We start from the raw sequence: 24,635 nt of genomic DNA, 5'->3' as shown, positions 1-24,635 counted from the left end.
CAGCCATCTTCTCAGACCATCCAATTTCAAATGGTACCCCTAGATCTAATGACTTGCAGGGCGATGCATACACATGAAACACACACATACATGCGGGCAAGACATCCATACACATAAAAATAAATCTCAAAAAATTACAATTGTACCCCTATGCTGTTTTGCTTTCCAATTCAATGTTTCACTGTAGCAATTACCTACGAACATATCGCCACACACCTGTAATCCAAGTATTTGGGAGTCTGAGATGTAAGGATTGCAGAGAATTTGAGACCAGCCTGGGCTCACTTGATTATTCAGAGAGATCCTACCTTAAACCTTTTATTTATTTATTTCCAGGGCTGGAGAGTTGACTCAGCAATTAAGGTATCATATTGCTGAGTTCGAGGCCATCCTGGTCTACAAAGTGAGATCCAGAACAGGCTCCAAAGTTAGACAGAGAAATCCTGTCTAAGAAAAAGAAAAGAAAGAAAGAAAAGGAAAAAGAAAAGGTATCATTGCTCTTGCAGAGGACCAGAGTTTTGTTCCTAGACCTCAAGTCAAGGTTAGACAGCCTGTAACCCCAGCTCTAGGCTGTCTCACACCCTCTTCTGGCCCCCACAAGCACCTGCACTTACACAGGCACACACACAGGCAGAGGAAAAACTAGAATGTAACTTAAACAATAAAAATTCCTTTTCTTCTTTGTCCATGCTTTTGGGTGAGGGCTACTTTCTGGCCCACTCACTGTTGTCTCATTTTGCTCTGTTGGCTGGCTTGAATTTGCTGTGTAGCCCAGGCTAGCTAGCTTTTAACTCCTGGCAATCTTCCTGCCTCAGCTTTCCGAGGGCTGAGATTACAGATGTGAGCCATGATGCCTGGCTAAACAAATTTCATATTTGTTTAATTAAGCTGTGTGTCTCTGTCTACCAGAAAGTAGGTACCAAGAGACTGGGCATTTATGATGCTTTCACTTGAGCCTATGTTCATAGCACCTAACGAACAAACAAAAGATGCTTCTCCATAAGCTATTTCTTATCACCTTTTTCAAAAACATTAATGAGTGGCTTGTGTGACTTTTAATGACAATTATGGAATTAAAATTAGCTTCGTTGTTATCATTTTGTTAACACTTCTAAGGTTCATCTTGGACAATAGCACAGAGCTGTGGGAAAGCCAAAAACTAGAGGGGATCTTGGTCCTAAACCAGCAGTGTTTCCTAAGGACTCTTTAGGGGGGTCTGATTCGGCCCAAGTTAGACAACAACATCAAAGACTAAATAGAGGTCTTCTTGCTAAGATCAATCACAGGCTATATAACAATGCCACTTTTTATTTCTGGTGTGCGGCCAAGGGCAGCCACACTGGGGTCAGCAGGACTTAGGTGTCCATTCACCACTGCTGGCTATGGGATTACTGCTGAGTTACTAAAGTCTTTCTGAACAGGGTAGATGGGCTTTTGTGAGGATGAAATGGAATAGCTTCCATACAGGCACAGTAGGAAGCAGATGCTCATGAAACGCTCATTCCTTCCCTCTATTATCTCTCTGGGTCATTTTATAGTTCCTTGCCAAGATGTTTTCCCATTCTAGTTCATGGGCTCCCAACGGCCAGGAGAAACAACCTGTCTGGTCCTGCACAGAATCCCAAGGAACTGACCAAACCCCATGGGTCCCTTTAGACTCTGTCTCTATACACTGTGCTCTCCCTACATCCAGGACTGATGGCTGGCGCTGTTGTCAGGACCACAGCAGCCCATTATTTCCTAGTTTCTTCTTATAGTCCTCTTTCTGCCCACACTGGGAGTTCTTGTATGTATCCTCAGAGGAAAGACAGACAGCATTGTCCTCTTGTTCCCACCTAGAACGGGGCAAAGCCCTGTGCTCAATCATTAGCAGCAACAGCAAGTACAAAAAGCCGGGGCCGGAGAGGTGGCTCAGTGGTCAGGAGCTGCTCCTCCAAAGGACCTGAGTTCAGGTCTCAGCACCCACATCGCGTGGCTCACCACCATCTGTAACTGCAGCTACAGGGCATCCCGTGCCTGCGGCCTGCCTCACCTTGCATTCACGTGAACCTGCCCACGTGCTGACCCTTAACTGAAAGTAGGTGCTCATACACCTACACATAATTAAACATAATTTAAAAAACAAAGAGTTTATAAAAAAGAAAACACTCGCAAGGTACTCAGGCACACTGTGCATTCTTACCCAGGTCCTGCCTTACTCATCCAGGATGTAAATTTACATATTTATATACATATGTGTGTGCACATGTGGTCTCTGGAAACTTCAGCTTACCAAGGTGAAAAACAGATCCAGAGAGATGTATTTACTGGCCTGTGTCACACAGCCTTCTGAAAGGGAATTAGCAGCCATTAACTGTGCTGATAGACACTCCCAGCCCGCAACACCTGTTACAGACATTGACCTTGGCCTGGGAAAATCTTCTCTGTGGACCGGGGAGAACCAGAGCCTAACCAGGGCTAACTGTGAGGTGATAACGAGCCCCGCCCCTTGCCAAACAAGCCTCTCCAAACTTTGTGAATGTAGGCCAAACAAGAGAAATTCTGCTGCTGGCCCCCTTCGAGTTCCTGTTTCTCTCTTGTTGCAGAAAACGCGCATTTCAGCATCCATCATACCCCTCTTTGTTGCACAGACAACCTCCCCTTCAGAGGATTCGAGCTGTTATGAGTTTGTTTATTATTAGATTTATTTCTCCTATAAGCAAATGTGTTCACAACATTCCATCGGGGAATCTTCTTAATTGTCACATAAATGTCATCTTATGTAAATTGAATATTTATCTTTCCATGCAGGGGGGGGGTGTGGAGGGGAAAGGAAAAATAAACAACCTTCAGTCTTGGAGAGGGAAAGGGATTTAAAACTCATCCACCTGCCTTCAAAAACAAAGGAGAGTTGGGAAGAAAAAAAATCATTGCATTATCTCGGAGGGGGCAAAAAAACGTTGGCAGGGAAGAGACGGTTTGGGGATGCTGGGCCAGGCTTCCCCAAACCTCAGCCCAAAGCCAGCCAACCTCCCCAGCTGGAGCATTCCCAGGAGGCAGAAGGTTGCCCCCCACGTGCCTACCCATCCAGGAGGCCTGCCCTTTTCCTTCCTAGAGAGAAGGTGAGCTCCCCAGGCGCAGCGGGTTGGGTGGGTGTGGCCCGCAGCTCAGGGAACCGACCCAAGGCTCCGCCACTGCCGGCTAGCCGCCCGACAGCCCGCCCGCCTGGCGAGCGCAGGCTCTTCTTCCAGAAACTGCGAGGATTGGAGAGCACTGTGCACCACAAGGTCAAGTCGGGAAGTGGAGTCGGAGGAGGAGGGGCAAGGAGGAGAGGGTGGGGAGAGGGGCGCCCCGCTTCTCCGCCAAGTACCAGCCCTGGGAAGTTGCCCCTCGGTTTTTAACCCTTTGCAGTTAATATAAGAGGCACGAGGCAGAAGGAAGGGGGTTCCCGGGGGCAAACTCCGCCTGAGGCTAGGACGTGCTGCCACCCTGCTAGCCACCCACCCATCACAGCGCGCCTCAACCTCCCCCCCCCCCCGGAAATGCAGGGCAGCACCGGGCGCCAGGAGGCACCCGCGAGGGGGAGGGGGCAACAAGCCCAAGAAGGGACCCCCCCTCTACGGCAGCCTCTCTCTTCCGGAGGTCGCCCACAATTTCAAGTTTCCCTGCCTGGGATGCTAGTTTGCATTTGGTGTGGGTTGGGGGCAGGACCGCGTCCCCTCCCCCCAGCCCCACGCGCGCCCCTCCCCTGCACTCCAGCCAGCACTTTCTGCTCACTTCTGGCGCTGCAAAAAACGCCACGCGATTTATTCGATTCCGATTTTAAAACCAGTGATTCCGAAACCGGGCGGAGGGCGAGGGTCTTCCAGCATCAGAGCCCGGGAGGGGGGTGTTGGGTGGGCGGGCGGGGTACTCTGTGCAAGCCTCGTTTCCTCCGCGAGTGTCGCCTCCAGGCTGTTATTTGCAAAGAAACGTCTTTTTGACGCAGGGAGAAATGGCAAATTTTAAGTACGTCATTAATATGGCGCCAAAAGATTTTTTTAAGTATAAGCTTGCTTTTTTTTTTTTTTAAAGGTTGCGGGGGGCTCCGCCTGGGTCTGGGGCGCGAAGGGGGCGGGGTGTGAGCAGAAAGTGTGAGTGAGCGAGTGGAGGGGCGGGGTATGTGTGTGAGTGTGTGAAGTGTGAGCCGACCTGATGGGACTTGCACGGGCTCAGCCGGCGCTCGGGCCCGGCCCTGGGGACAGGGCGGACTGGGGGCGCCCCAGAGTCCACGAGGAGTCCGGGCCCGCGTGCAAGCGGGCGGGGGACCGTGCAGTGCACCCCCCCGGGGGGGGGGCCCGCAACGCTACCTGGGACTGTCGCCGGAGCCAAACAACTGGGCGGGGAGGGGGGGGACACGGCGGGGGGGTGCCGGGAGCGGAGATCCGAGTGAATTAGAAAAAAGTGGCTACTCCCCCTCCCTCTCCTCCTGCCCGCCCCCACCCCACCCCCACCCCAACACATTTTTTTTTCTCCTCTAAAGAGATCACAAGGAAGTCTTGGTTTAAAAAGAAACAGAAACATACACAGGGGGTTGGTGAATGGTGCCGACCGCGGCCATCGCAGTTGGAGGCTATTTTTTGGGGGGGTGAGTAGCGTCCATGGAGTTACTTTGCGCCCACTCCTAGAGGCACCAGCCGTGGGATGGAGGGCTGACCGTCTTCTCAGCAGGGGTGCGGGGCTTGGGGACGCCGCGGCCCGGTCGCCTCCCTCGCCACGACCCCGGATGGATGCGCGCCCCCCGCCCTCCCGCGCCGGCCCCAGGAGCGCCTGGCTTCGGGAGCATCCTTCCCGCGCCGTCCCCCGCCGCGGCGCGTAGCCGAGGGCAGCGCCCCTCGGGAGGGCACCGCGGAGCAAGGTAAGAGCCAGCCCCCGGCGGATGGGCCCTGCGCATCTCCACGGCATTATTTTGTGGGCTTTTTTTTTTTTTTTTTTTTTTTGCAACAGATCTGCCAGTGCTCCTCGCTCCCTCTCTCTCTCTCTTGCTCACTCGCTCCCTCTCTCTCTTGCTGGCTGCCTGTTCTAGGAAGCCAGCGCGGGGGGTGGGGGGACGCACAGCACTGGGGAGAGAGATTGCGCATGTTGGTCAGCCGTGTTTTAAAGAGTACAGTGCGGGGAGGCTGAGAGGGGCGCATGCAACAACTTTTGGAAGGGTGAGCCTGGCGACCTTCTTTATTAATGACTGCGGCAAAGAGCCCCTGGGCCGGCGAGGGGGCGCGTGCGGGTGGGGGGGCTGCTGGGGCTGCAACTTGCCTCCCGGGCTCCGGCCGGCCCGAGGGGCTGCGGCGCGACTGGGGTGTGCGGGGTGGGAAGGCCGAGCGGCTGGGCACCGGGGCACGGGAAACCCGGAGCTATCTGCCCTTCTGGCTCCCCGAATTTCATTTTGTTGATACGCAGCACGTCCGGGTGCCGAACCGGGCTGAGCCGATGCACATGACCCCGCGCTGGGCTCACGTGCAGCCGGTCCAGTCCTAGACACCTTCCGGGGGCCACCGCCTCCGCCCTGCGCCCCCTTTCCAGGCTGGGTGCACGCGGGCGCTGCACGCGGGGGCAGCATGCTCTGTTCCTGGGCTCAGAGGCATTGCACAAATTAGTTGGGTTTTTTTTTTTTTTTTTTTCTTTTTGAGGGGCGGGGGACAACCTTCCCAGGTGAGTGCAGGATGCGCAGCCCAGGTAGCCAGGGTGCGTACTGGGTTAGGGAACAGCAGCTGTTTGGGGCTGCGCGGGAGTCCGGCGAGGGAGAGGCGCTGCTGGAGTGGAAATGTACCGGCGACGGCCGGAGCGGCGGGTGCGCGCTCGCGGGGCGACGGCAGGGGGCGTGGCCCTTGTTTACCTTCTCCCAACTCTACTGGTTCGCGTCCCGCTTTGGGGACTACTCTGCAGCTCCCTGCCCTTCGCCTTTACACTCTGGGTGGGACCTAGGAGCAATGGGCAAGTGACGGGCCCTGCCTGGAACACACGCACCTGACCCCAAAATGAGTGACATTGCAGCCCCCGCCCCCAACAAGCACTGCTGCAGTCCCTCCGCCGGATCCCCGGCCCCGCCCCGCCCCCGGCAGTGGCATCTTCCCGGCTCACCTCCTTCCTCCCTCTCCCTCCCTCCTTCCCACCCACTTGCCTGCGCCTGCGGAGCGGCTCTCAGCACGCCCACTCCCCGCCTGGGAGCAGACTTGTGGCTCCCCACGGTCCCTTCCCGCCCATCCCTGGGACCTGAGACACCCCCCTTCTCCCGGCAAGAGCTGATCCTGGGTCAGCTTGGCGACTCGTAGCTGTTCTGCCGGAGGGTGAGGACGTCTGCAAAACCGGCTTGGAGGCTTCCCTCTACCTTACTGAGAGGCCCAACCCGCCCTGCCCGATCCCCCTACAGCACACCTCTGCCCCGCTCAGCACCCCCACCCCCACCCGGGGCTCAGTTGCCCTTCCCCTAGTCCCCTAGACCCCTCCCCCGCCCGGGGCGCCAAGCCCACCCACCTCCTGGCACCGCCCCCGGCCCGAACCTCATCTTGCCCTTCCTACGCCTGGGCCGGAGCCCCCCGCAGCCACCTCCGGCTCCTCCTCCCGGCTCCCGCGGTAGGAATCACGCCGGCGCGCCTCCAGCCTGCTTGCCCATCGTCGGCCGCCAGGGGCAGGCTGGAGGCGCGCAACCTTCTTCTAATCCCCTTAGCCACTGCAGCCGGCCTGGGCACTTTTTTTTTTTTTTTTAAACCAGCTTGGCCTCAGGCCTCCTGCTGGGGGGCGGGGGAGGGGCGCCCGGTTTCTTTATGCCCGATGGTACATTGCACTCGCCATCCCGAGTCTCTGAAGATTTCCAAACCTCACCCTTGCCCCTAGCACCCCGCTCCCTTCAATTGCAGGATTCCGAGGTACAAAGTTTTACCCAGAGGTAGTTTGCAAGAGGTCAGTGGGAGGGATTATGGTTGTTTTCAGAGAAGTGTCAGAGGGGTTAGGGAGGGGCGGGGCCCCCATTTTGAAATGAAGAGTTTTGAGCCCGGAAGAACAGTTAGGATGCACCCTTAAACATGGATATTTGCAAACAGACCCGAGCTTGGGGGGTGGGTTCTCCCCCTAAAGTGCCAGTGTCCTGTCCTCTCACTGGTAAAATTCCCAGTAGGACATTTGGCAGAAAGGCCAGGCAGAGGCCTGCCAACCGGGCCTGGCCCTGTTTCCTGGGTTCTCAGGGTACTGACTTCTTTTTCTCCTCGCCTGATTTCTTTTTTTCCCCTTAGGGCCCCAAGCGAGCACACCAACCCTCCGGGTCCTCTTGTCCTGTCTTCTTTGGGCGGGTCGGGACTCGCAGAGCAACCCACTAAAGCAGAGGAGGAAAATAAGAATAAACTGTAAGGGGGGGGAGGAATGAGTAATAAAACTGACCCAGTCAAGGAGGAAGGCTTTCATGTTTAGGCTATTTGCTTTTTAGGTCACAGGCTGCAAAAACAGGCTTTGATCCGAAGCGGGAGAATAATTTATTGAGAAAGTTTGCATGGTGGTGGTGGTGGGGAGGATGTTTGTTTGATCTGGAGCCCTCTCCTCCGTAGTTCCAAGTGCTGTTGGCTGTTGTTTTGAGTGGAAAAGCATTTGGTTCCACAGCAAATGCCTTGTAGAGGGAAGTCCTCACCCTGCGTAGCAGGTCTTAACAGTGAATGTTGGTTTTGAAACTGTTTGGCCAAGGGTCTCCCCGGCACTCTAACAGATGAAGTGTTTAAGGGCAGGGTTATTTGGACTCTGGATACAGCAAATGTTTTCCTGTCCAACATGCTTTTCCTTCGACCCCAAATTGCCTGGTTAAATGGCCAGTGACTCTTAGCCAAGAGGCTGTCAAAGATCCCAGCCATCGAGCTCTCCTTGACAGTGTGGGCGTGTGGTTCCCCGGGTCCCCATTGTACCTTAATAACTAAGTTAAGCCTTTGACACTGACTCCTCTGTCTCTAAGGTGGTGGGCAGGGTGTTCTGGTTATTTATAACCAGTGTTTCTATTAGTAGAAGGTGGTTGGTTGTCTTAAGCACCCGTCACATACTTCACTGAATGGGCAACAGGCTGTCTGGAGATCTCACAGATGTTTAGGTAGGATGAGGCGAGGCTGGGGTTGGGGTTGGAGGGTAACTTTGACTTGTCAGGTCCCCCCTTGGGATCTATATCATGTGGCTTAAACACTTGAATGGCAGGTCTTAGCTCAAAGCTTAGGCACTATGGGAAGTTGGTTCTGGGGCTGCAGTCCTCTTAGCTCACATTCAGAAATCCCATTGGAGTTTGGAATGCTTCCATCCATCCTAGAAACTGAAAGCCTACCTACAAACTTGAGCCAGCTAGCCTAGGTCTGAATGTAGTTTCCAGCTATGGCAAAGGCACTGTAGATCTCAATTTATTTATCAGCCAGTGGTATTGAAAATAATTCCTATGCTAGGTGAGCATAGGAAATGATTGTGTTAAAGACTGAGGCTGTAGTTGATGGCTGAGCACGTGTCTAGCAAGAGCAAGGCCCCTGTGGTAGCACCCACACCATATCAGCCAGTTCTTATCTTAACTCTTAATGAACTAAGGCCATCTAGTTCATTTATATGCACCATGAGACCTTTGCTGGCGGCTCCAGGCTAGGCCAGAAACCAGCTCTCTTCTCCGAAGAAGACATGAGAAGTGTCCTACAGGTGCCCATGGGCAGTTAGATTTGGAACAGTCCACTGAGTTTTGCCCTGTGAGTGTATCGGGGAGGGGAGGGTTGAGGAAGTGTCAAATGATAAGTTAGACAGAACCCATCACATTCTTGAATCTCCTTGGTTGGGTCCCTAGAGCTAGCCTGCACAGTGCCTGTAGGCACTGGATGCTGGATCCTGGTTGGGACACTTAGAAGAGCAGATAGGCAATGATGTGGTAGGAGAGGGTTCAGGTTCCCCTGGGGTTTGGAGAAGGAGAGTTGAGGGTCACAGACAGCAAGCAGCCCTCTGCCCTGGGTGCACAGAATCACTTTTTGTATCTGCATTTGCTGTCCCTGAGAAGGCATTAACGTTAATGAGAGGTGGGAAAGAGTGGGGCTGTGACCCCCATGTGAAGCAGTTGAGGAGTGTGCGAGCTCTTGTTTTCTGAATGTCTGGCCCTCCCTGCACAAGGAGGCTCTGAGGACAGGTTTTCCAGCCGAAATATCATTAAATTGTATTAGCATCTTATTACACACACGCCTTCGCGGTCTGCCTCAGACAGGGAGAGTTTTTGTTTCTCTCGGAGAGATTGTGTCTGGAATGGTAAATTGCCTGCTTGAAGGTCCCCACCCCACCCCAACCCCCACCTCATTTTTAAGGAGGACGGAATCCTGCTGTGTGTGTGAGGCAGGCCTAGTGGCCCCTGGAGAGGAGAGACTGGAGGTTGGGGTGTTTTAACTGCCCCAGGGAGTGGCTTCAGTAGCTGGCCTGAAAGACCCACTGTTCCCAGGGTCAGCTGGGAGGGCGTTAATGGAGGCCCAGGGTGTTTATTTGAATTTATTTGCAGAGACATCTTTAAAAGAGACTGGCACTGGGCAGTGGTGTTCTGGGGCCAGAACTTCAGTGGGGACTAAGGCCGATGGCCTGTGCTGCCAAGAAAACATCTGCCACCAAATTGCTGCCCTATTACTGAGTTGACATCGGTCATTAGCCAAGAGCCTAACCAAATAAAGCTGCCTGGAAAATGTGTAGGGTCAAGACTGGGAAGGAGGTCTGTGAAAACAGGAGGGAATCTTGGACTGGGGTGTTGGTGTCTGCCAGCAGCAGGCCGGCCAGCTGGGCTGTGTGGTCCTAACACTCCAGGAGGGAGGGCCCAGAGTGTGTTCAGTGCTCTCCATTGTACTGGGTGCAGTGTGAGAGAGTTCCTGGCGTGCACACAAGGATCTAGCCAGGCATGCTCTTTACTCATTCCCAAGAAGGACAGTTGGCAAGTAGCTCAATGCACTGATGGGTGCTCTGAAGGCGTAGAGCAACAGGGCAGCTAATTTCCCTAAATAGGGTAATGGATAAAACCTGAGACAGGCGGCCGACCCGGCTTGTGCCCGGGTCTGGAAGTATGGAGAACCTCTGACTTGGAAGAGAAAACAAAAAGAGGCCAGGGTAGAGTTCTTCCCTTTTGTGAATGAGGTTCTGGGTTCAATCCCCCACTACTGCAAAAGGGAAGAATTACTGTACTGGATGTAGTGAGGAAGAGGAGGTCACTGTGAACCTGAGGTCGGCATGGTTGGGATTGGTGTAGGCTCTTCTGAGGAGATGGATTTGGACTTGGATCAGCTGGAAGCCCGTGAAAGTGTTTTTTTTTGGGGGGGGGGGGCAGGGGGCACAGTGTGACAGGATTTAAGCTTTACAGATCTCTTTGGTTGCTGTGTGGAGTTTGGAGTCTGAAAGCGGGGGAATGAAGGTAGATGGGCCAGGTGAGAGGTGAGATGGGCTTGAACCAGTGGGATGATGATAACGGAGATGGAAAACACAGGCATGTTCAGGACTTGCCAGAGGTTGACTGTGGTGCAGAGAAGGCACAGGGAGGGGCCTTGGGCTACTGCTCCGTTGGGCACTCTGGTTACCCATGGCCCAGAGGATAGCTCCCCATGTGCGTTTCCATCCTGGGGTGGTTTGGGAAGTGCAGCGGACCCAGAGGAATGGCAAGAAAAGACCTTTCTTGCCTAGACTTTTCCTTTACAGATAGGATTTCAGGACTAAGTACTTCCTTCAAAAGCACATACCATGTGTCCCTGAAGTCATCTGTGGGAGCAGACCTTTCTTGGGGAGAGCTGGGAGGGGTCATTAGAGAGGGAAAACCAGAGGCCAGGCTGACTGAGTAGCTCCATCACCCCCACCTGATTACAGCAGTCTGTTCCTTTTCTTGCCTGTGGGCCAGGTGATTTGTGAAGGGCTGCCTCATTGTGGGGCTGGGTGTAGGACTGCAGGATGATAGGTCACCTGTTGGTCTCTGGGCATAGAACCCGCACCATGAGAAGGGTGTGTGCAGCCATTTCCAAAGGGCTGGGCCCAGGAGGGTGCTCCATTCTAGCGGGTTTACTAGCTAGCACCCATGAGGCGCTCCAGCCACCGTCCTCAGAGTTCTTCACGCTCAGTCTGGCCAGCTGATACTAGCCAACAAATGTGTTTCATTTGGCCCTTTCAGGGTGTTCTTCAAATTCTGACTCAGTTGCCAGCATTTTAAATTCAGATGTATGGGGAAATCGGATCCAGTTCACCTCCTCGGGGGAAGTATGTCTTTGCCAAGACCTCTGGCCTTGTGAGTGGTGGGGGTAGGATTTGAACCCCACACTCCTAAATCCACAGCTCCTGCTCCTCTTCCTCCCGGACTAGAGGTCGTACCCAGGGATTTGTGCGTGCTCTAAGCACACGGCTGACAACTACTGAGCTCTGCCCTCAGCCCCCAGCCCGCTTGCTGTTAGTGCTACGGGAGATCCTGGTTTGGAAGTGTTGTCACCCTCTTGATGAAAATGAGAGAATTCCTGGACAGGCTTGTTGGAGGAGTTGGAGGGGTAAATTCGCTGCCCTACCAGTGGCAGGGCTAGGTGGGGCCATATGTGGGCTAAAGTCAGTCTTTCTCAGACCCTGCATGTCACAGGCATGATGGCCATGGTTCTGAGCTCCCTATACTGCAAAGAGGCCATGAAGTCTCAGGGTCAGGAATTGGGTCTTCTAAGTCTGGTACAAACATTGTCGCCTTGGTTAACCCCTGAGCCTCATTTTCCTCATCTTTTAGACTCTTAAGAGATAGAGCAAGACAGTTGCCATATCCACCCATAATCAAGAGCTATTCTGAAAGCCCCATGGGGTCCGTGTGTGCTAGGGGACCGCCCTGCCTGCCATAAAGGGTGGGGTCTTTATTGTTTCTGCCTCTTGGGTTGCTTGCTCTGCCAGGTGTCTCTCAGTCTCTTACCCTTTAGGAAACACTGGGCAGCCAACAGGCAGCCCCATCGGGCTCCTCCCATTCTGTTGGGGGACCATGGGTAAGAGAGGCTCCTAACTGAGGTCAAGGGTAAAGCAGGGAGGTCTTCGTGGTTGGCTCGGAGATCCAAGTAATCATCCTCCCCTCTTAGCGAGTGGATATTCCAGGGCCTCTGTGGCACCCCATACTTTGACAAGAACTGGCTAGAGATAGAGGACGGTGGGTGTGGGGCACACAGTGAGGGGCAGGGGCCACCCCCCAAGATCAAGTACTCCCTCCATGTCCTTGGCTGTGGTGAGGCCATTCTAGGACTGAATGGGATGGTGGAGGATGCACCCTGACCTGAGCCGGTATTAAATCACTCCTGGTGACCTCCAAGCAGACTCTGCCATTCAGGCTTTTGCAAGACCTGAGGGAGAAGTGGATAGGTAGAGCTTTCCAAGTTGAAGCAGAGTCTCTGCACAAAAAGAGCTCAGGGTCACCTTGGGGATCAAACCTCAGACCTTGGGGTTCAGTGCTCATCTCCATTCAGCCAGTTGGTAGTGGAATGAGGCAAGTGTCTTCTGTAAATGGGCCTGTATCTTACAGCTCACCAAGCTGTAAGCACCGTGGATGAGGTTGTGGGGGCCATGTGAGGGAGCCAGCTTTAGTGCCTTAAAAGTTAGATGGTGCAGTTGAGATAAAGTAGGATTGAATTTTATCTGAGAAAGGACCTGCTACCCCATTTCCACACCCCAGTAGCCACCAGGATTTGGGCCTCAGTGATGCTAACCCTTAGTGCCTTACCTTGAGAGCATGGTCCTGGAAGAATCATTATTTCTCTTCTCCCTCCTGCCTACAGGGGGCGCTCAGGAGGTACTTGCAGTGGGTTGCATTTTCTGATCTGCTCTGTTCACTGAACGGGAACCAGGACTTGGGCGGTCATTGTCACCTTTCAGTTTGTGCCTGCTGGTCTCCTGCAGTCCTTTTTACACCACCGGGCAGACTTCTGCTTGTCCGAGCTCCCTGGGGCCACCTTTCACAAACACTGGCCGTGTGGCTGGGGAAGGATGAGGCTGGAAGAAGAGGCATGCCCTTACCCTTTCTCTTTGTGGAAGTGTGGATTGAGGACATAGCTGATGGGGTGTTTCCCAGAAAGACTGGGGTGTCTGTGAAGATAATGACCCTTCTTGCCTTTCGTTGCAGATGGAAGAGAAGAGGCGAAAATACTCCATCAGCAGCGACAACTCCGATACCGCTGATAGTAAGGCTTTCCTACCTGGGGCTCTCCAGGGACAGCGTTTAAATAATACACACTGGCAGGCCCTCTATTCAGCTCAGGCCAGGTCAGGTTCCTCTGCCTCTGAGATAGTCAGTCCCTGCACTTAACCAGAGCCTCACCGTCTTCTTTATTCTGCCAACCTGCCCTCTAGGTAGGTCTTCCTCTGATTGGACTAGACCACCTTCCCTCTGGGCATTTGCTGCTGGCTGATGGAAGAAAAAAAAACATGAATCCTTTGGCTTCCTGTTGAGTGGGGACCCTTTTAAAAGTCTCTACAAAACAAGGCATGAAGCCTGTAGCCCTTTATTATAGTTAGTTAATTATTATACTGTAATAAGTAACTTCCTAACCAGTGGCAAACTCTGGTCAGAGGATTCCTGTTGTGTTCACTGCTCCATTAGCTGCTACAATCTGGCACATAGTAGGTGTTTTATAAGTATTGGCTGAAGTTGGCGGAAGCCCAGCTTTCTTGGGATCTTGGCAATGGATTCTCAGAGGTAGATTAGATATGGGGTGGGTGTGTCGGTTGGATGTCCAGAAGTGGAGGAAAGGCTACATTGTCAAGGAGCAGATGACATTTTGGAAGCAGAGAAAGGGGTTTATGTATGGTGAGATCTTTCCTCCTGGATGGTGGGTGACCAGGAGCCAGACCTTCCTGTGTCTGGTGGATTAAGGAGTTCTGTCTTCATGGAAGATCCCACCTTGTAGTGACGACTTTGATGGAAGCCCTCTGAGAAGGAGGACACACTCTTGGGGAGGCTGAGCCTGGAGCCTGTATCTCTAGACCTAGTGAACTAATGGCACCTGCAAGGCCCCTGCTAGTTCCAAACCCCTATCTAGAGCTTCCCTGGCAGCCAGAGGATTCACAGGCCCAGCCCTGTCCTGCCTCCGGCCTCATTCACTGTCTTCTGGGTTCAGCGCTAGCCTACCCCACTTCAATCCCCTTGCAGCAGAAGCGGGGTCACAGCATCTAGGGTTCTGTGGCCAGAGTGTTGGACATCGCCTGGCTTAGTTAAAACCAAGAACTGCACGCTTTACTCCTAACTCTAGTGCAGGAGATGGGAAGACATCTGCAAAGTCACAGGGCCTCTGGGCATCTGAACCCTGGAGTAGCAGCAGGTTGGACCTGAACTTGGAGTGACTTCCTCTCCATTGGCTCCCACTATGGTGCCCACCCATGACTGCTAACTCTTATGTTCATCAAAAACCTTGCATCTTGAGCTGGGAAGCTGAGGCAGGTGGATCCATGAGGGGAGGTCCAGGCCAGCCTGGTCTCCATAGCAAGTTCCAGGTCAGCTAGGGCTGTTTAGTGAGACTCTGTCTAAAACAAAAATAGAAAGCCCCTTGGTCCTTGCTGAGGCCCATTGCCCTGTAGTCTAGCAAAGGCCTCGGACCCTATAGTTAAGACCAGTTGAGAAATCCCTGTGCACCAGCCTAAGGCTGTAGATGTGATATCCTTCGATCAGCCTTTAGAGGCCAGACCACCCTGTATCTCCTGTTAATCAGCTTTTGTTACTCTCATCAAATATGTAAAATCCTTAACTTAGGAAAGGAAAGGGTTACTTAGCTCACAGTTCGGAGACTTTCAGTGCATGAATAATTGGCTCCAGTGACCATCCCTGTGAGATTCCAGGTCCCAAAAACGCTTGCCACCCCTCACCTTAGTCAGAGGAGTAAGTCTTTGACACCTGGACCTTTGAGGGTCTCCTCTAAATCATCAGAGAAGAGTGAACAGATACCTAATCCCTGCACTGAGGAGGCTGACGAAGGAGAAGCATGAGTTCAAGGCCAGCCCATCTTAGTTTCTTTTCCTGTTGCTGGGATAAACCCCCTGGCGAAAGCAGCTTAACAAAGGGCCATCTTGTCTCACAGTTCAGGGTCCAGTCTATCATGGCAGGAAGGGCCTAGTGACAAGAGTCTGGAGCTCAGGTCCCAAGTTGAGAAGAAGAAAGGGAACAGAGAGACGGGGGGAATGCTGGTGTTCAGCTTGCTCTCTCCTTTTTACATATTCTAGGACTCAAGCTTTGGGTGTGTGTGTGTCAGGGGTGGGGGTGCTGGCCACTTTAGTGTGGGTCTTCCTCCTTAACCCAGAATAGCCAAAATAGTCCCTTGGGGGCTTGGCCAGAAGTTAGCCAATTCCTTGAAGGTATGCTGGAGGCTTACCTACCTCCTGGTGATTCTAGAGCCTATCACCAAGGCAGTTAACACTGACCATCACCCCCTCCACCCCTGCCAGGCTTACAGGGATCAAATCATTTGCCGGTGGTGACCAGGAAGTAGGAGGCTAACTTGGGTCTAGCCTGGTAGACTCTGGGTCTGCCCAGATTCATACTTCCTATGCCCTATCCTGCCTCTATAACCTAGTAGGGCCTGCAGGAATGCCGGGATGCACCTAATATGGGGCAGACGGGAGACAGGGCAGCATGGAATGTCCTAGCATTTGACCAAGTAGGAAGCAGAATCTCAAAGAGGGCCAGGGGCTTTTTTTGGAGCCACAGAACCAGCTGATCACTGCCTTTGATTTCTTAAGCCCCTTTTCAGTGGTGAGTGAAGGAGCCTTCATATTTCTATTGGTCTGTGGAAAGGCTGGAGCCCAGAGCAGGGACAGTACCTCGCACTTCCTGATCTTACAATCCAGGGCTCTCCTTGAGACTTGCCATCCTTTGATGTGGTTGGGTGCTGTTTCTGACCCTCCAGGACCCTTCATGGCCTGTGTTCTCTCTGCAGGTCACGTGACAGCCACATCCGCATCAAGATGTTCCAAACTGCCCGGCAATACCAAGCCGGGCTGGCCCCGGCAGAACGAGAAGAAGCCCTCCGAGGTAGGGAGCGGTGGTGGTAAGGTTCCGGGAAGGATGAGGCTGGGGTGGGGAGGTGCCTGGAGCAGACACCTGTGGGGAATGCGAGAACAGGCTGAGCAGATGTGTGAAGGACACCAAAGGTGGCCAGTGTGGCAGGATGGAATGATTGGGGGAACCAGTGCATCTAAGCCGTTCTTCACCTGAGAGAAGCCTTTGCATGCTCCTAAACAGTGATATAATCTGGTGTGTTTATTGTTGTGAGAGAGTGTGTCTCTCTCTGTCGCCCTGGCTGGCCTGGAACATGCTCTGTAGACCAGGCAGGCCTCACAGAGATCCACCTGCCTCTGCCTCCCAAGTGCTACCACATCATATTGGTGAAATTATTAAGGCCACTCCACGTAGTTAAAAGGGAGGTTTATTTTGTGGGGTCACTTACAAATGAAGGGATAGGTTGTAGGATCTGGTAAAGGTATGGCGCAGTCGGGCGGTGTTCTCTGGAGAACTCTGCTCGGTCCACCTCCAGCATCCAGGGTCCCGGAACCAAGAGAGGCCTCTCCTCTCCATCCTGGGTCTTCAGCTTCCTCCCTCAGCCCCGCCTTGTGGGCGTGACCATGACCGAAGCCTCAGTGGGGGTTGGAATTTCCAGGCCAAGGCTGGGATGGCTACCCACTACATCAGGCATACTCTGATCTTTTAAAGAAGGTCCCACTGGCTACTGTGGGAGGGAGCAGCTCACGTGTAACTAGTAGTTTAGAGCTGTTGGTAGTAAAGAGCAAGGGGGTTGGGGATGCTTCCCCCCACAGCCAAGGGGAACGAGGTCTGCTGGTGCTGGGCAGAAGGGTAGGTGTTCAGAACCCTCTGGTTAGCTGTATGCTTCTGACGATACTACTTGTGTACCTGCATTTTTAAGCCTCCTTGCTTTGACCCAGCGTAATAAATAATGCCTTTACCTCTTGATCTGCAAGTAGAGGTGTGTTTATGGCTTCTGTGGAGGGAGTCCTTGAGGTTCCTGAACTGACATTAAGACCTTGCTTCCTGTGGCCCATGAGAAATTGCATGCAGGGGTCTTACTGTTCCTTCTTAGGACTTCACTGGCAATGCCCCTGGGCAGAGAAAAGGCCCTTGGTATAAAAGTGGCTGCTATAGCCAGCCAGATGTGGTGGCGCACGCCTTTAATCCCAGCACTCCGGTGGCAGAGGCAGGTGGATCAATGTTAGTTCGAGACCAGATTGTTTTATAAATCGAGTTCCAGGACAGCTAAGGAGAAACTTTGTCTCAGAAAACCACAGATAAATAAAGAAACAAATAAATAAAGTGGCTGTGAGAACTTTGAGGGCTGTTCTTTTCCACCCTGGTCCTTACACGTACAACTGCTTTGTAGTTGGTGTGGGGTCCAGGACCATGTCTTTATCCAGGCCTCACCTCCCTTTTCTCCTGTTACTCTCCACCAGGACCATCTGGTATCCAATTTTACCAGCCCCTGGTTGTGTATTTGGGGTGGCCATCCTATATGCTCTTAGGTGGTCTTCCCCAGAGCTTTGTACTTAGACAAGTGACTCCTTGCTTCCCAGGATGTCCTGCTCTAGGAGCCTTCCCTTAGGAGGTGGGATTGAGACTCCTATGAGAGTGATCTCCCATCTTCCTTTTGAATTACAGTGGTTTGTTTAGTGTGTGTGTGTGTGTGTGTGTGTGTGTGTGTGTGTGTGTGTGTAACACACAGGTACACGTGAATGCACGTGGATGTCATGGCTTGCATCTGGAGGGCAGGGAACAACTTGAAGGAATTGGATCTTTCTGCCATTTGGGTCCCAAGGATCAGACTCAGACCCTTAGGCTTGGCAGCAAACACCTTTACTTTACTTGCTGGACCATCTCACCAGCCCGGATACCTTCCAAACCTGGGTTTGGTGGAAGTGGGATGGAGGTGTCTGGGGTTATAATGAAGGAGGGAATTGGATGCTGGGGCTGAGGGCTAAGAGCACTCTGTGGCTCTTCTATACCCTTCTCCTTAGCTATCTACTTGGGAGGACAGAGTGTCCCAAATAGGGTTTGGGAAGCAAAAAAAATAAAAACCAAAAAAACAAAACAAAAAAAAACAAAAAAATGGGTGGATTCATGGAAGGCTCTGCTGCTTCATGGAGTGAATAACATTGTAGTCACCTTTACTTGGCCCCCTGGGCCTGGGAGGCAGGAACTACCATGTTCTTATAGGACTCTGAGAACCCCTCTTGTCTCCAGCTTCCCTGTGGTTCTGGGTATTGGCATGAGATGGGAAACTCCTGAGGGAGCCATCTCTTCCCCTGCCCCACCCCCTCCAAGCTCGTGGGGGATGGGACGCCTTCTATAAACTGGCTGGGATCAGCCTTTGGAGGAAACAGGTGTCAGCAAGGCTGAGACGAAAGAACAATTTGCATGGGGACAGAAAATTCCCCTGCCTTTTGGGTTTTCCAGCCCAGAGGCTTTGTACCTAAAAATAGACTTGAACCTCTGTAAAGGCGCCTTCTGGGGACTAGCTGTGCATGGCCTGGGCCCAGACCAGGAGCCCCTGCAGGTGGCCGTGACATCCACCCAGGAGGGCTGAAGAATCTTCCCTGCCTTGAGCTGCAGCCAAGCCTTTCCTCCCACAGCAAGCTGGAGAGCAGCCTGAGAGGTTTTCCTCATCCTCTCTGAGTGAGAGGGTTGAGCCGTGGCCGGTATAAATTCTGAGTTATGGTGGGGCAGAGGAGAAAGCATCAATGAATGCTTCCAAATGCTTTGGCCCGTGAGCGGGCGGAGAGAAAAGCTGGGACTTGGCTGCAGGAGTGTGAGCATGCTCTGGTGAATGAACTGGAAGCAGAGGGCCTTGCTAGTGAGCCTGGCTTAGGAGGCAAAGGTTCCAGGCACCCTAACAAAAGAGGTTCTTGGGAGCCCCATCTGCCCGGTGCCTTGTGGGATAACTGCCAAGCTGATCACACTCTGCTCTCACTGACTGTGGCAGAGGGGTGCAGAAACCGCCCCCCTCTGGTGGCTGTAGAGCTGAGGAAGCTATGGTTCATTCCCTGTTTTTATTCCTGTGTGTCCTGTAGTGAAGTAGGGAACTTGAGGAACCACAGTGCTTAGCATTGAACTCGTAGTGGAAATGTAGTGAACTGTAAAATGGCTGGGGGTAGGTTTAGAGAAAACAGATACACCCTGCCTTGCCTGACTGGGGTGCTCTTCACACCGACATGGTCCAGGGCCAAAGAGCACTGGCCAAGAGTCAGGACCCTGGACAGGGCTGAAGCCATCTTTTCCTTAAGGCTCTTTACCAGGGCCTCTCCCTGAGCTGAGGGGAGAGGGGAGTTCCAGGCTGAGTTGGAGGCTGCCTTTAGGCCATGGAAGAAAAGGTAGGGATTGAACCAAGATCTCAGTCTTCTTCTCATTGGCCTGTCTGTGGGGTGCCCACAAAGCTGAAATCTGTCCCTTGGACCTTAAATTCAGAGAGAGGGGAACCCCAGGCTGAGTGAGGGACTGGTACTGTGTAAATTCTGCTACAATCTTAAGAGTTCTGGCTTTTGCTCTCTTGCCCGATAATGTTGACATCTTACTGCTTCTTCTTTTGTGGATTTCAATTTCATAGAGTCTGATGTAAGTTGCAGCCCAAGCTCATCTTTGATACTCTAACACCAGCAGTCTATCCCTAGGTAGATGCTAGTACTTAGGTAAGAGCCTCTCAGGTAGTTAAGAGCCTTCCTGTGGGGGAACAAGCTGAGAGCTTGGCCTTAATTTTCCCCAAGATCAGGAGTCCAGGCTTCCTGATCCTAGCAAACTTCTTAAGTGGCAGACAGTATCTAATTGAGGGCCAGTAAGGAGGCCTTCCTGTACTCCACCCGCGCCTGCCAGTGTCAAATTGTCCACACACACCCCCCCCCCACACACACACACACACTTGCAATGGACGGGGCTACCTGGGTGCCAAGGATGGTTCTGGGAGAGACCTGGAAGCCTGCCCCCTGTTTGGTATTCTCCTCTTGCCTGGGGCTAAAGGGCAGGCCAAGCAGTGGGGATTTCCCCTGGAGGTGGGAAGCTGTACTTCAGGAAGTAACACCTGCAGAAGTCAGTCAGCGAGCCTCTGCTGATTGGCAAGATCCGAGGTTGTCTGGGAGCAAGGCTAGATGTGGCTCCTTCAGGAAATGTGTCTGCTGCTTTGCCTCTGAAAGTTCTAGAACCCTTGGCAAGTAACTCCTCTCTCTGAGCCTCAAGATCAGTGTCTGGAGACCTCTGCCCGGACCCTTTTCTGGGGATCTGGCTGTCTTTTCCTGACTTGTGGAACCCATGGGATGGTGTTTTAGTTACTCTTCTGCTGTGAAGAGACATTATGACCTGGGCAATTTATAATAGGAAGCTTTTTTTTTTTTGAGACAGGGTTTCTCTGTGTAGCTTTGGAGCCTTTCCTGGAATTCACTCTGTAGACCAGGGTGGCCACGAACTCACAAAGATCCACGTGTCTCTGCCTCCCGAGTGCTGGGATTAAAGGCGTGCGCCACCACCGCCAGGCTTTACAATAGGAAGCATTTTAATTGGGGGCTTCCTTACAGTTTCAGAGGGTTAGTCATGGTGTAGGAAGCCTGGTGGCAGGCAGCACAGGACAGGAGCCGAGGGCCCTCATCTACCAACATGGCAGAGAGACTGGGCCTTGTGTGGGCTTTTGACACCTCCAGGCCCATCCCTAGGGACAAGCCTCCTCCAGCAAGGCTGCACCTCCTGATCCTTTCTAAACAGTCCACCACCTAGGAACCAAACATGCAAATAGGCGTGCCTGTGGGGGCCATTTTCATTCAAACCCTCACAGAAGAAGGTTCCAGAAGAGAGAGAAGGCAGGAGTTGGGAGTCCTACAGTCCACCCCTCTGAGGGCTCTGCTGAGGAGTGAATGTCCCTAGAGGAGCGAACGGGGCCTTGGCACAGTCCCGCTCCATGTCCACAGAGGGTCTGGCTGAGACAGTGAGAACACCCTCTGCAGTCAGCAGTAGGATGTCCCCAGATGTGTCCTAAAAAGCTGTGTGAGGACACCCCCTGTCCCAGCATTGCAGCTTTGCTGAGAACCACACAAAAGATCAGCTCTGCCCCAAGAAAAGGTGATACAGCCAATTCATTGGGTCAAAACCAGAAAATAATCCTGGAGGTGCAGAGATGACGCCCAGGTGTTTGGAATAAGATAGTCTGTATGCGATGAGGGCTGGGGATGCAGCTCAGTTGGTAAAGCGTCTCTCTGACACGCATGAGGTCCTGAGTTTGACCTTCAGCACCTCATACATGTTACAATGGCAGGTAGTGTCAAAGTTCAGGCCCATGAGGCCATCAATATGGCTTAGCAGGTAAAAGTGTCTGCCAAGTAAACCTGACCACCTGAGTCACAGTGGAAGGAGAGAACCAAGACCAGAATGTTCCCTGTCCTCTACACAAGTGCCACAGCACACTTAGACCCCTTCCACACACATATATAAATAAATGAGAAATTCAAAGTCATTCTTGCCCATACACAAGTTCCAAGCTAGCCTGGGCTACGTGAGACCCTGTGTAAAGACAAGCAAACAAACCAATGATGGCCTGGGAGTATAGTTAGAATGACCACATAGTATGCACTAAGCCCTAGGTTTAATCCCCAGCACTGAGTACACTGGGCATAGTGGTGCATTCAGGAAGTGGAGGCAGGAGGATCAAATATCCAAGGTCATCATCCTCCACTATATAACGAGTTAGAAACCAGCCTGTGGTCCTGGTCTGGAGACCCTGATTCAAAACAGACAAAACCAACGCAGTGTCATGTGCCCAAACACTTAAATAAAACAGGAGAACCCTGAAGACGTCCCCTGTTCGTCCCTATTAGATCCAGATTTCCAGGCAGGCAGGTGGGGGTGGGGTACAGATGCTCTTCCTTCAGGCCCAGGGACTTGCTCTCTGAGACTTCACTGTGGGGTGGGGGTGGTTAGGGCCAGATCCACTTCTCATACAGGCAAGAATGGAGCTCCTTCTCGCCAGCTGGAAAAGCCTCCTGGCCTCTGGGACTTGTCTTGCAAAGGAAATATGTGTCATAAATTCTCTTTAAGCGCAGGAAGTGCTGTTATCCTCATGAAAATAAGAGAAAGAGATGTTGAGTGGTTTTTCAATGGTTTTGAGCACCTGACCGGCTTGGCTCCGTGGTAGCTCCAAGCTAGAGCTGGGTGGAGGTGACTATTCCCTGAACCCCTGTCTGGGATTACATACCTAATAAGCAATGTAAATTGGCTCTTGGCTGAGAAACTGTATCAGGTTCCAGCCCAGAAAAGATTACTTAAAACATGAACTAAATATCTGACTAGCTGGGGGTGGGGGGTGGTAAGTACTAGTGTGGCTGAAGATAGACCTGAAGCAAGTGTTTTATTAACTCCTGGGTCTTCGTCTCCACAACTGTGAAATAGGGGGAGCGGACATGGGGGCGGGCTGTGTAGGGAAAGTGGCACACAAACTGTGCCTTAGCGTTATTATTTCTGACAAGATAGGACACTCATGAGACACTGGTTAAAATGAGGTTCCCGGGGTTGGTGAGATGGCTCAGCAAATAGGTATACTGGCTGCTCTTTCTGAGTTTGGTTCCCAGCTCACGGCCCCCTGGAACCCCAGTTCCAGGACATCTAACACTCTGGCCTCCATGGGCCCCTATTCACAAAGGTCATATACTCAGACACGCACATACACATGAATGTGTGTGTGTGTGTGTGTGTGTGTGTGTGTGTGTAATATATATATATATATATATATATATATATATTTTAAAAATGAGTTTCAAAGAATGCCAATGTAAGTCAGTTGGTAGAATGCTTGCCTAGCATGCATGAGCCCTGGGTTCGATTCCTAACACCCCATAAAAATGTGGTGCATACCCATAATTCCAGGACCCAAGGGGTAGAGGCAAGAGGATGGACAGTTCACAATTTTCCTCAGCTGCATAGAAAGTTTGAGGCCAACCTAAGACCCTAGCTCAAAAAAAAAGGAGTAAATACAATGAGGCTCAGGACAGAGACTCAGCGCTTTCTTGGACAGGAAGGATAGAAGTAGGGAGAAGTCAGTCCTGACCAAAGCCAATCTGGGACAGTGCTCAGGACCCATTTCTGGGTTCTCACCCTATCCCCACCCCCCGCCACAGTCTCTGCCTGATAGGAACTTTCCCACAGTTAGCCATACTTCAGGGAAGTCTTGGGGGTTTTGCTGTTGTTGTTTTGTTTTGCTTTTTTTTTATTTACCCATAATTCCACAAGCATTTCCTCAGGAGTTATTAGATATGGAGGATGGGTGCTACAGATTAGACACAGGAAAGGCTGGACATACGTGGTACATGCAGTACCTGTCTTACGTGGCTTATCACATGAGATTGACATTAAGTCCGTGTGTGTGTGTGTGTGTGTGTGTGTGTGTGTGTGTGTGTGTGTGGTTTAATTTACTTCAGTTTATTGAAACAGTGTCTCCTGTAGACCAGGATGGCCTCAAACTCACTCCTGCATGCTAATAAGCAAATGCTCCATCCACTGAGCTATACCTCCAGCTCCTTTGTAATTATGTTCCATGCTAAATCTTTCTTCAGTAACCATACTTCCTCAGTCATCAAGCCCCAAAGAAAAGGAAGCGGAGAACTGAGTTTCCAGGGTGAAATGTTTTCAGCCACAGAGCACACATCATGCTAGAAAATTTTCTGTGCTTCTTAACCTGGTGTCAGTGTACTTTGAAGGGTGCCTATTGTCATTATTGGTCTTTGGACGTCACTCCGACTGTGTAGATACTCCCTTGGAACCTGTTTTCAGCCTTTCCTGGGCAGCAGGTACAGAAAATAAGTAGCCTGTGGTCTCATGCAAAGGAACTGTGGGGCATGATCATGTCACAAACCCCAGGTTGCCACCCTTGTGTGTGGGAAGAGCAAGGTCTTTGGTTGCTTCTAGGGTGGCCTTCGAACCCCTGGCCATTGGATTGGTTGATAGTCTGAAGCCTTTGAGCATCCTTTGTATGGTTAGAGAAAGCTACACTCAGTGTCCCCCAGCAGCTCAGCAGAACTTGGTTGCTAGGCAGCAGAGCTTTAAAGACAACCAAAGGAGAAAAGTAGTAAACATTCATATTCTAAGAAAATTGCTTGTTTTCCAGCCCCTCGACTTTCTTGCCACAGCAAGACTTCTGTTCATTGGTGTCTGTTTTATTCTATATTTAGTTTTCATAAATTATTCAAAGGAGTTTTAGGAAAATCATTAAGCTTTTCCCAAGCCTAACCTCTGGTAGTTCAAACAGAAAAATATGTAGGTTAGGAAGCAGGCCACGTATTGGGAGTCGGGTATCACCTGACTGGGGAAGGCCACCAAGCACCCAGCTGTAGCCTGCAACTGAAACCGAGGTGTTGACATGTTCAGACATCTGGAGTCAGCACCTACAGGCCCCGTGTGCACCACTGACCAGCATCTTTTGGTCCAGCCAGACCTCACTGAGCTCATCTGGCAGGGAAGATGTGCCAGAAACCCAGGCAATTCCAACAGGGGCTTTGGCAGTGTAGGCAAAGCCCAATACGCAGACTGTTTTTAAGCAAAGCTTCCTAGAACCCCTGAGGGCCAGGTGCGGGGGGGGGGGTGGGGGTGGTTATGAAGCATGCTGGCCCTACTTTGATAAGGGAGATGTCAAAGGGTAAAA

The 24,635-nt window shown here is 52.0% G+C and overlaps 1 protein-coding gene across 4 annotated transcripts in view; it reads left to right on the top strand.

Annotated features, from left to right (window-relative positions):
- Positions 1–3,161: 3,161 nt before the first annotated feature.
- Jade2 (jade family PHD finger 2) overlaps positions 3,162–24,635 on the top strand; it is a 49,440-nt gene continuing 27,966 nt past the window's right edge. The window contains exons 1-4 of one of the 4 annotated variants that reach the window (XM_036195593.1): positions 4,458–4,876; positions 7,245–7,328; positions 13,093–13,154; positions 15,900–15,994. In XM_036195593.1, coding sequence (XP_036051486.1) covers positions 4,749–4,876; positions 7,245–7,328; positions 13,093–13,154; positions 15,900–15,994 — 369 coding nt within the window. In that variant the 5' untranslated portion in view covers positions 4,458–4,748. Of the gene's footprint in view, positions 3,267–4,457; positions 4,877–5,093; positions 5,172–7,244; positions 7,329–13,092; positions 13,155–15,899; positions 15,995–24,635 lie in introns of those variants that run through there. The other 3 variants (XM_036195592.1, XM_036195590.1, XM_036195591.1) reach the window with 3 other exon arrangements.

This window comes from Onychomys torridus, chromosome 8 (genome assembly GCF_903995425.1).
Source record: "Onychomys torridus chromosome 8, mOncTor1.1, whole genome shotgun sequence".
NCBI lineage: Eukaryota > Metazoa > Chordata > Mammalia > Rodentia > Cricetidae > Onychomys > Onychomys torridus.
Note: the sequence above shows the minus strand (reverse complement) of the source record. Positions and strands in the feature narration are given on the sequence as shown.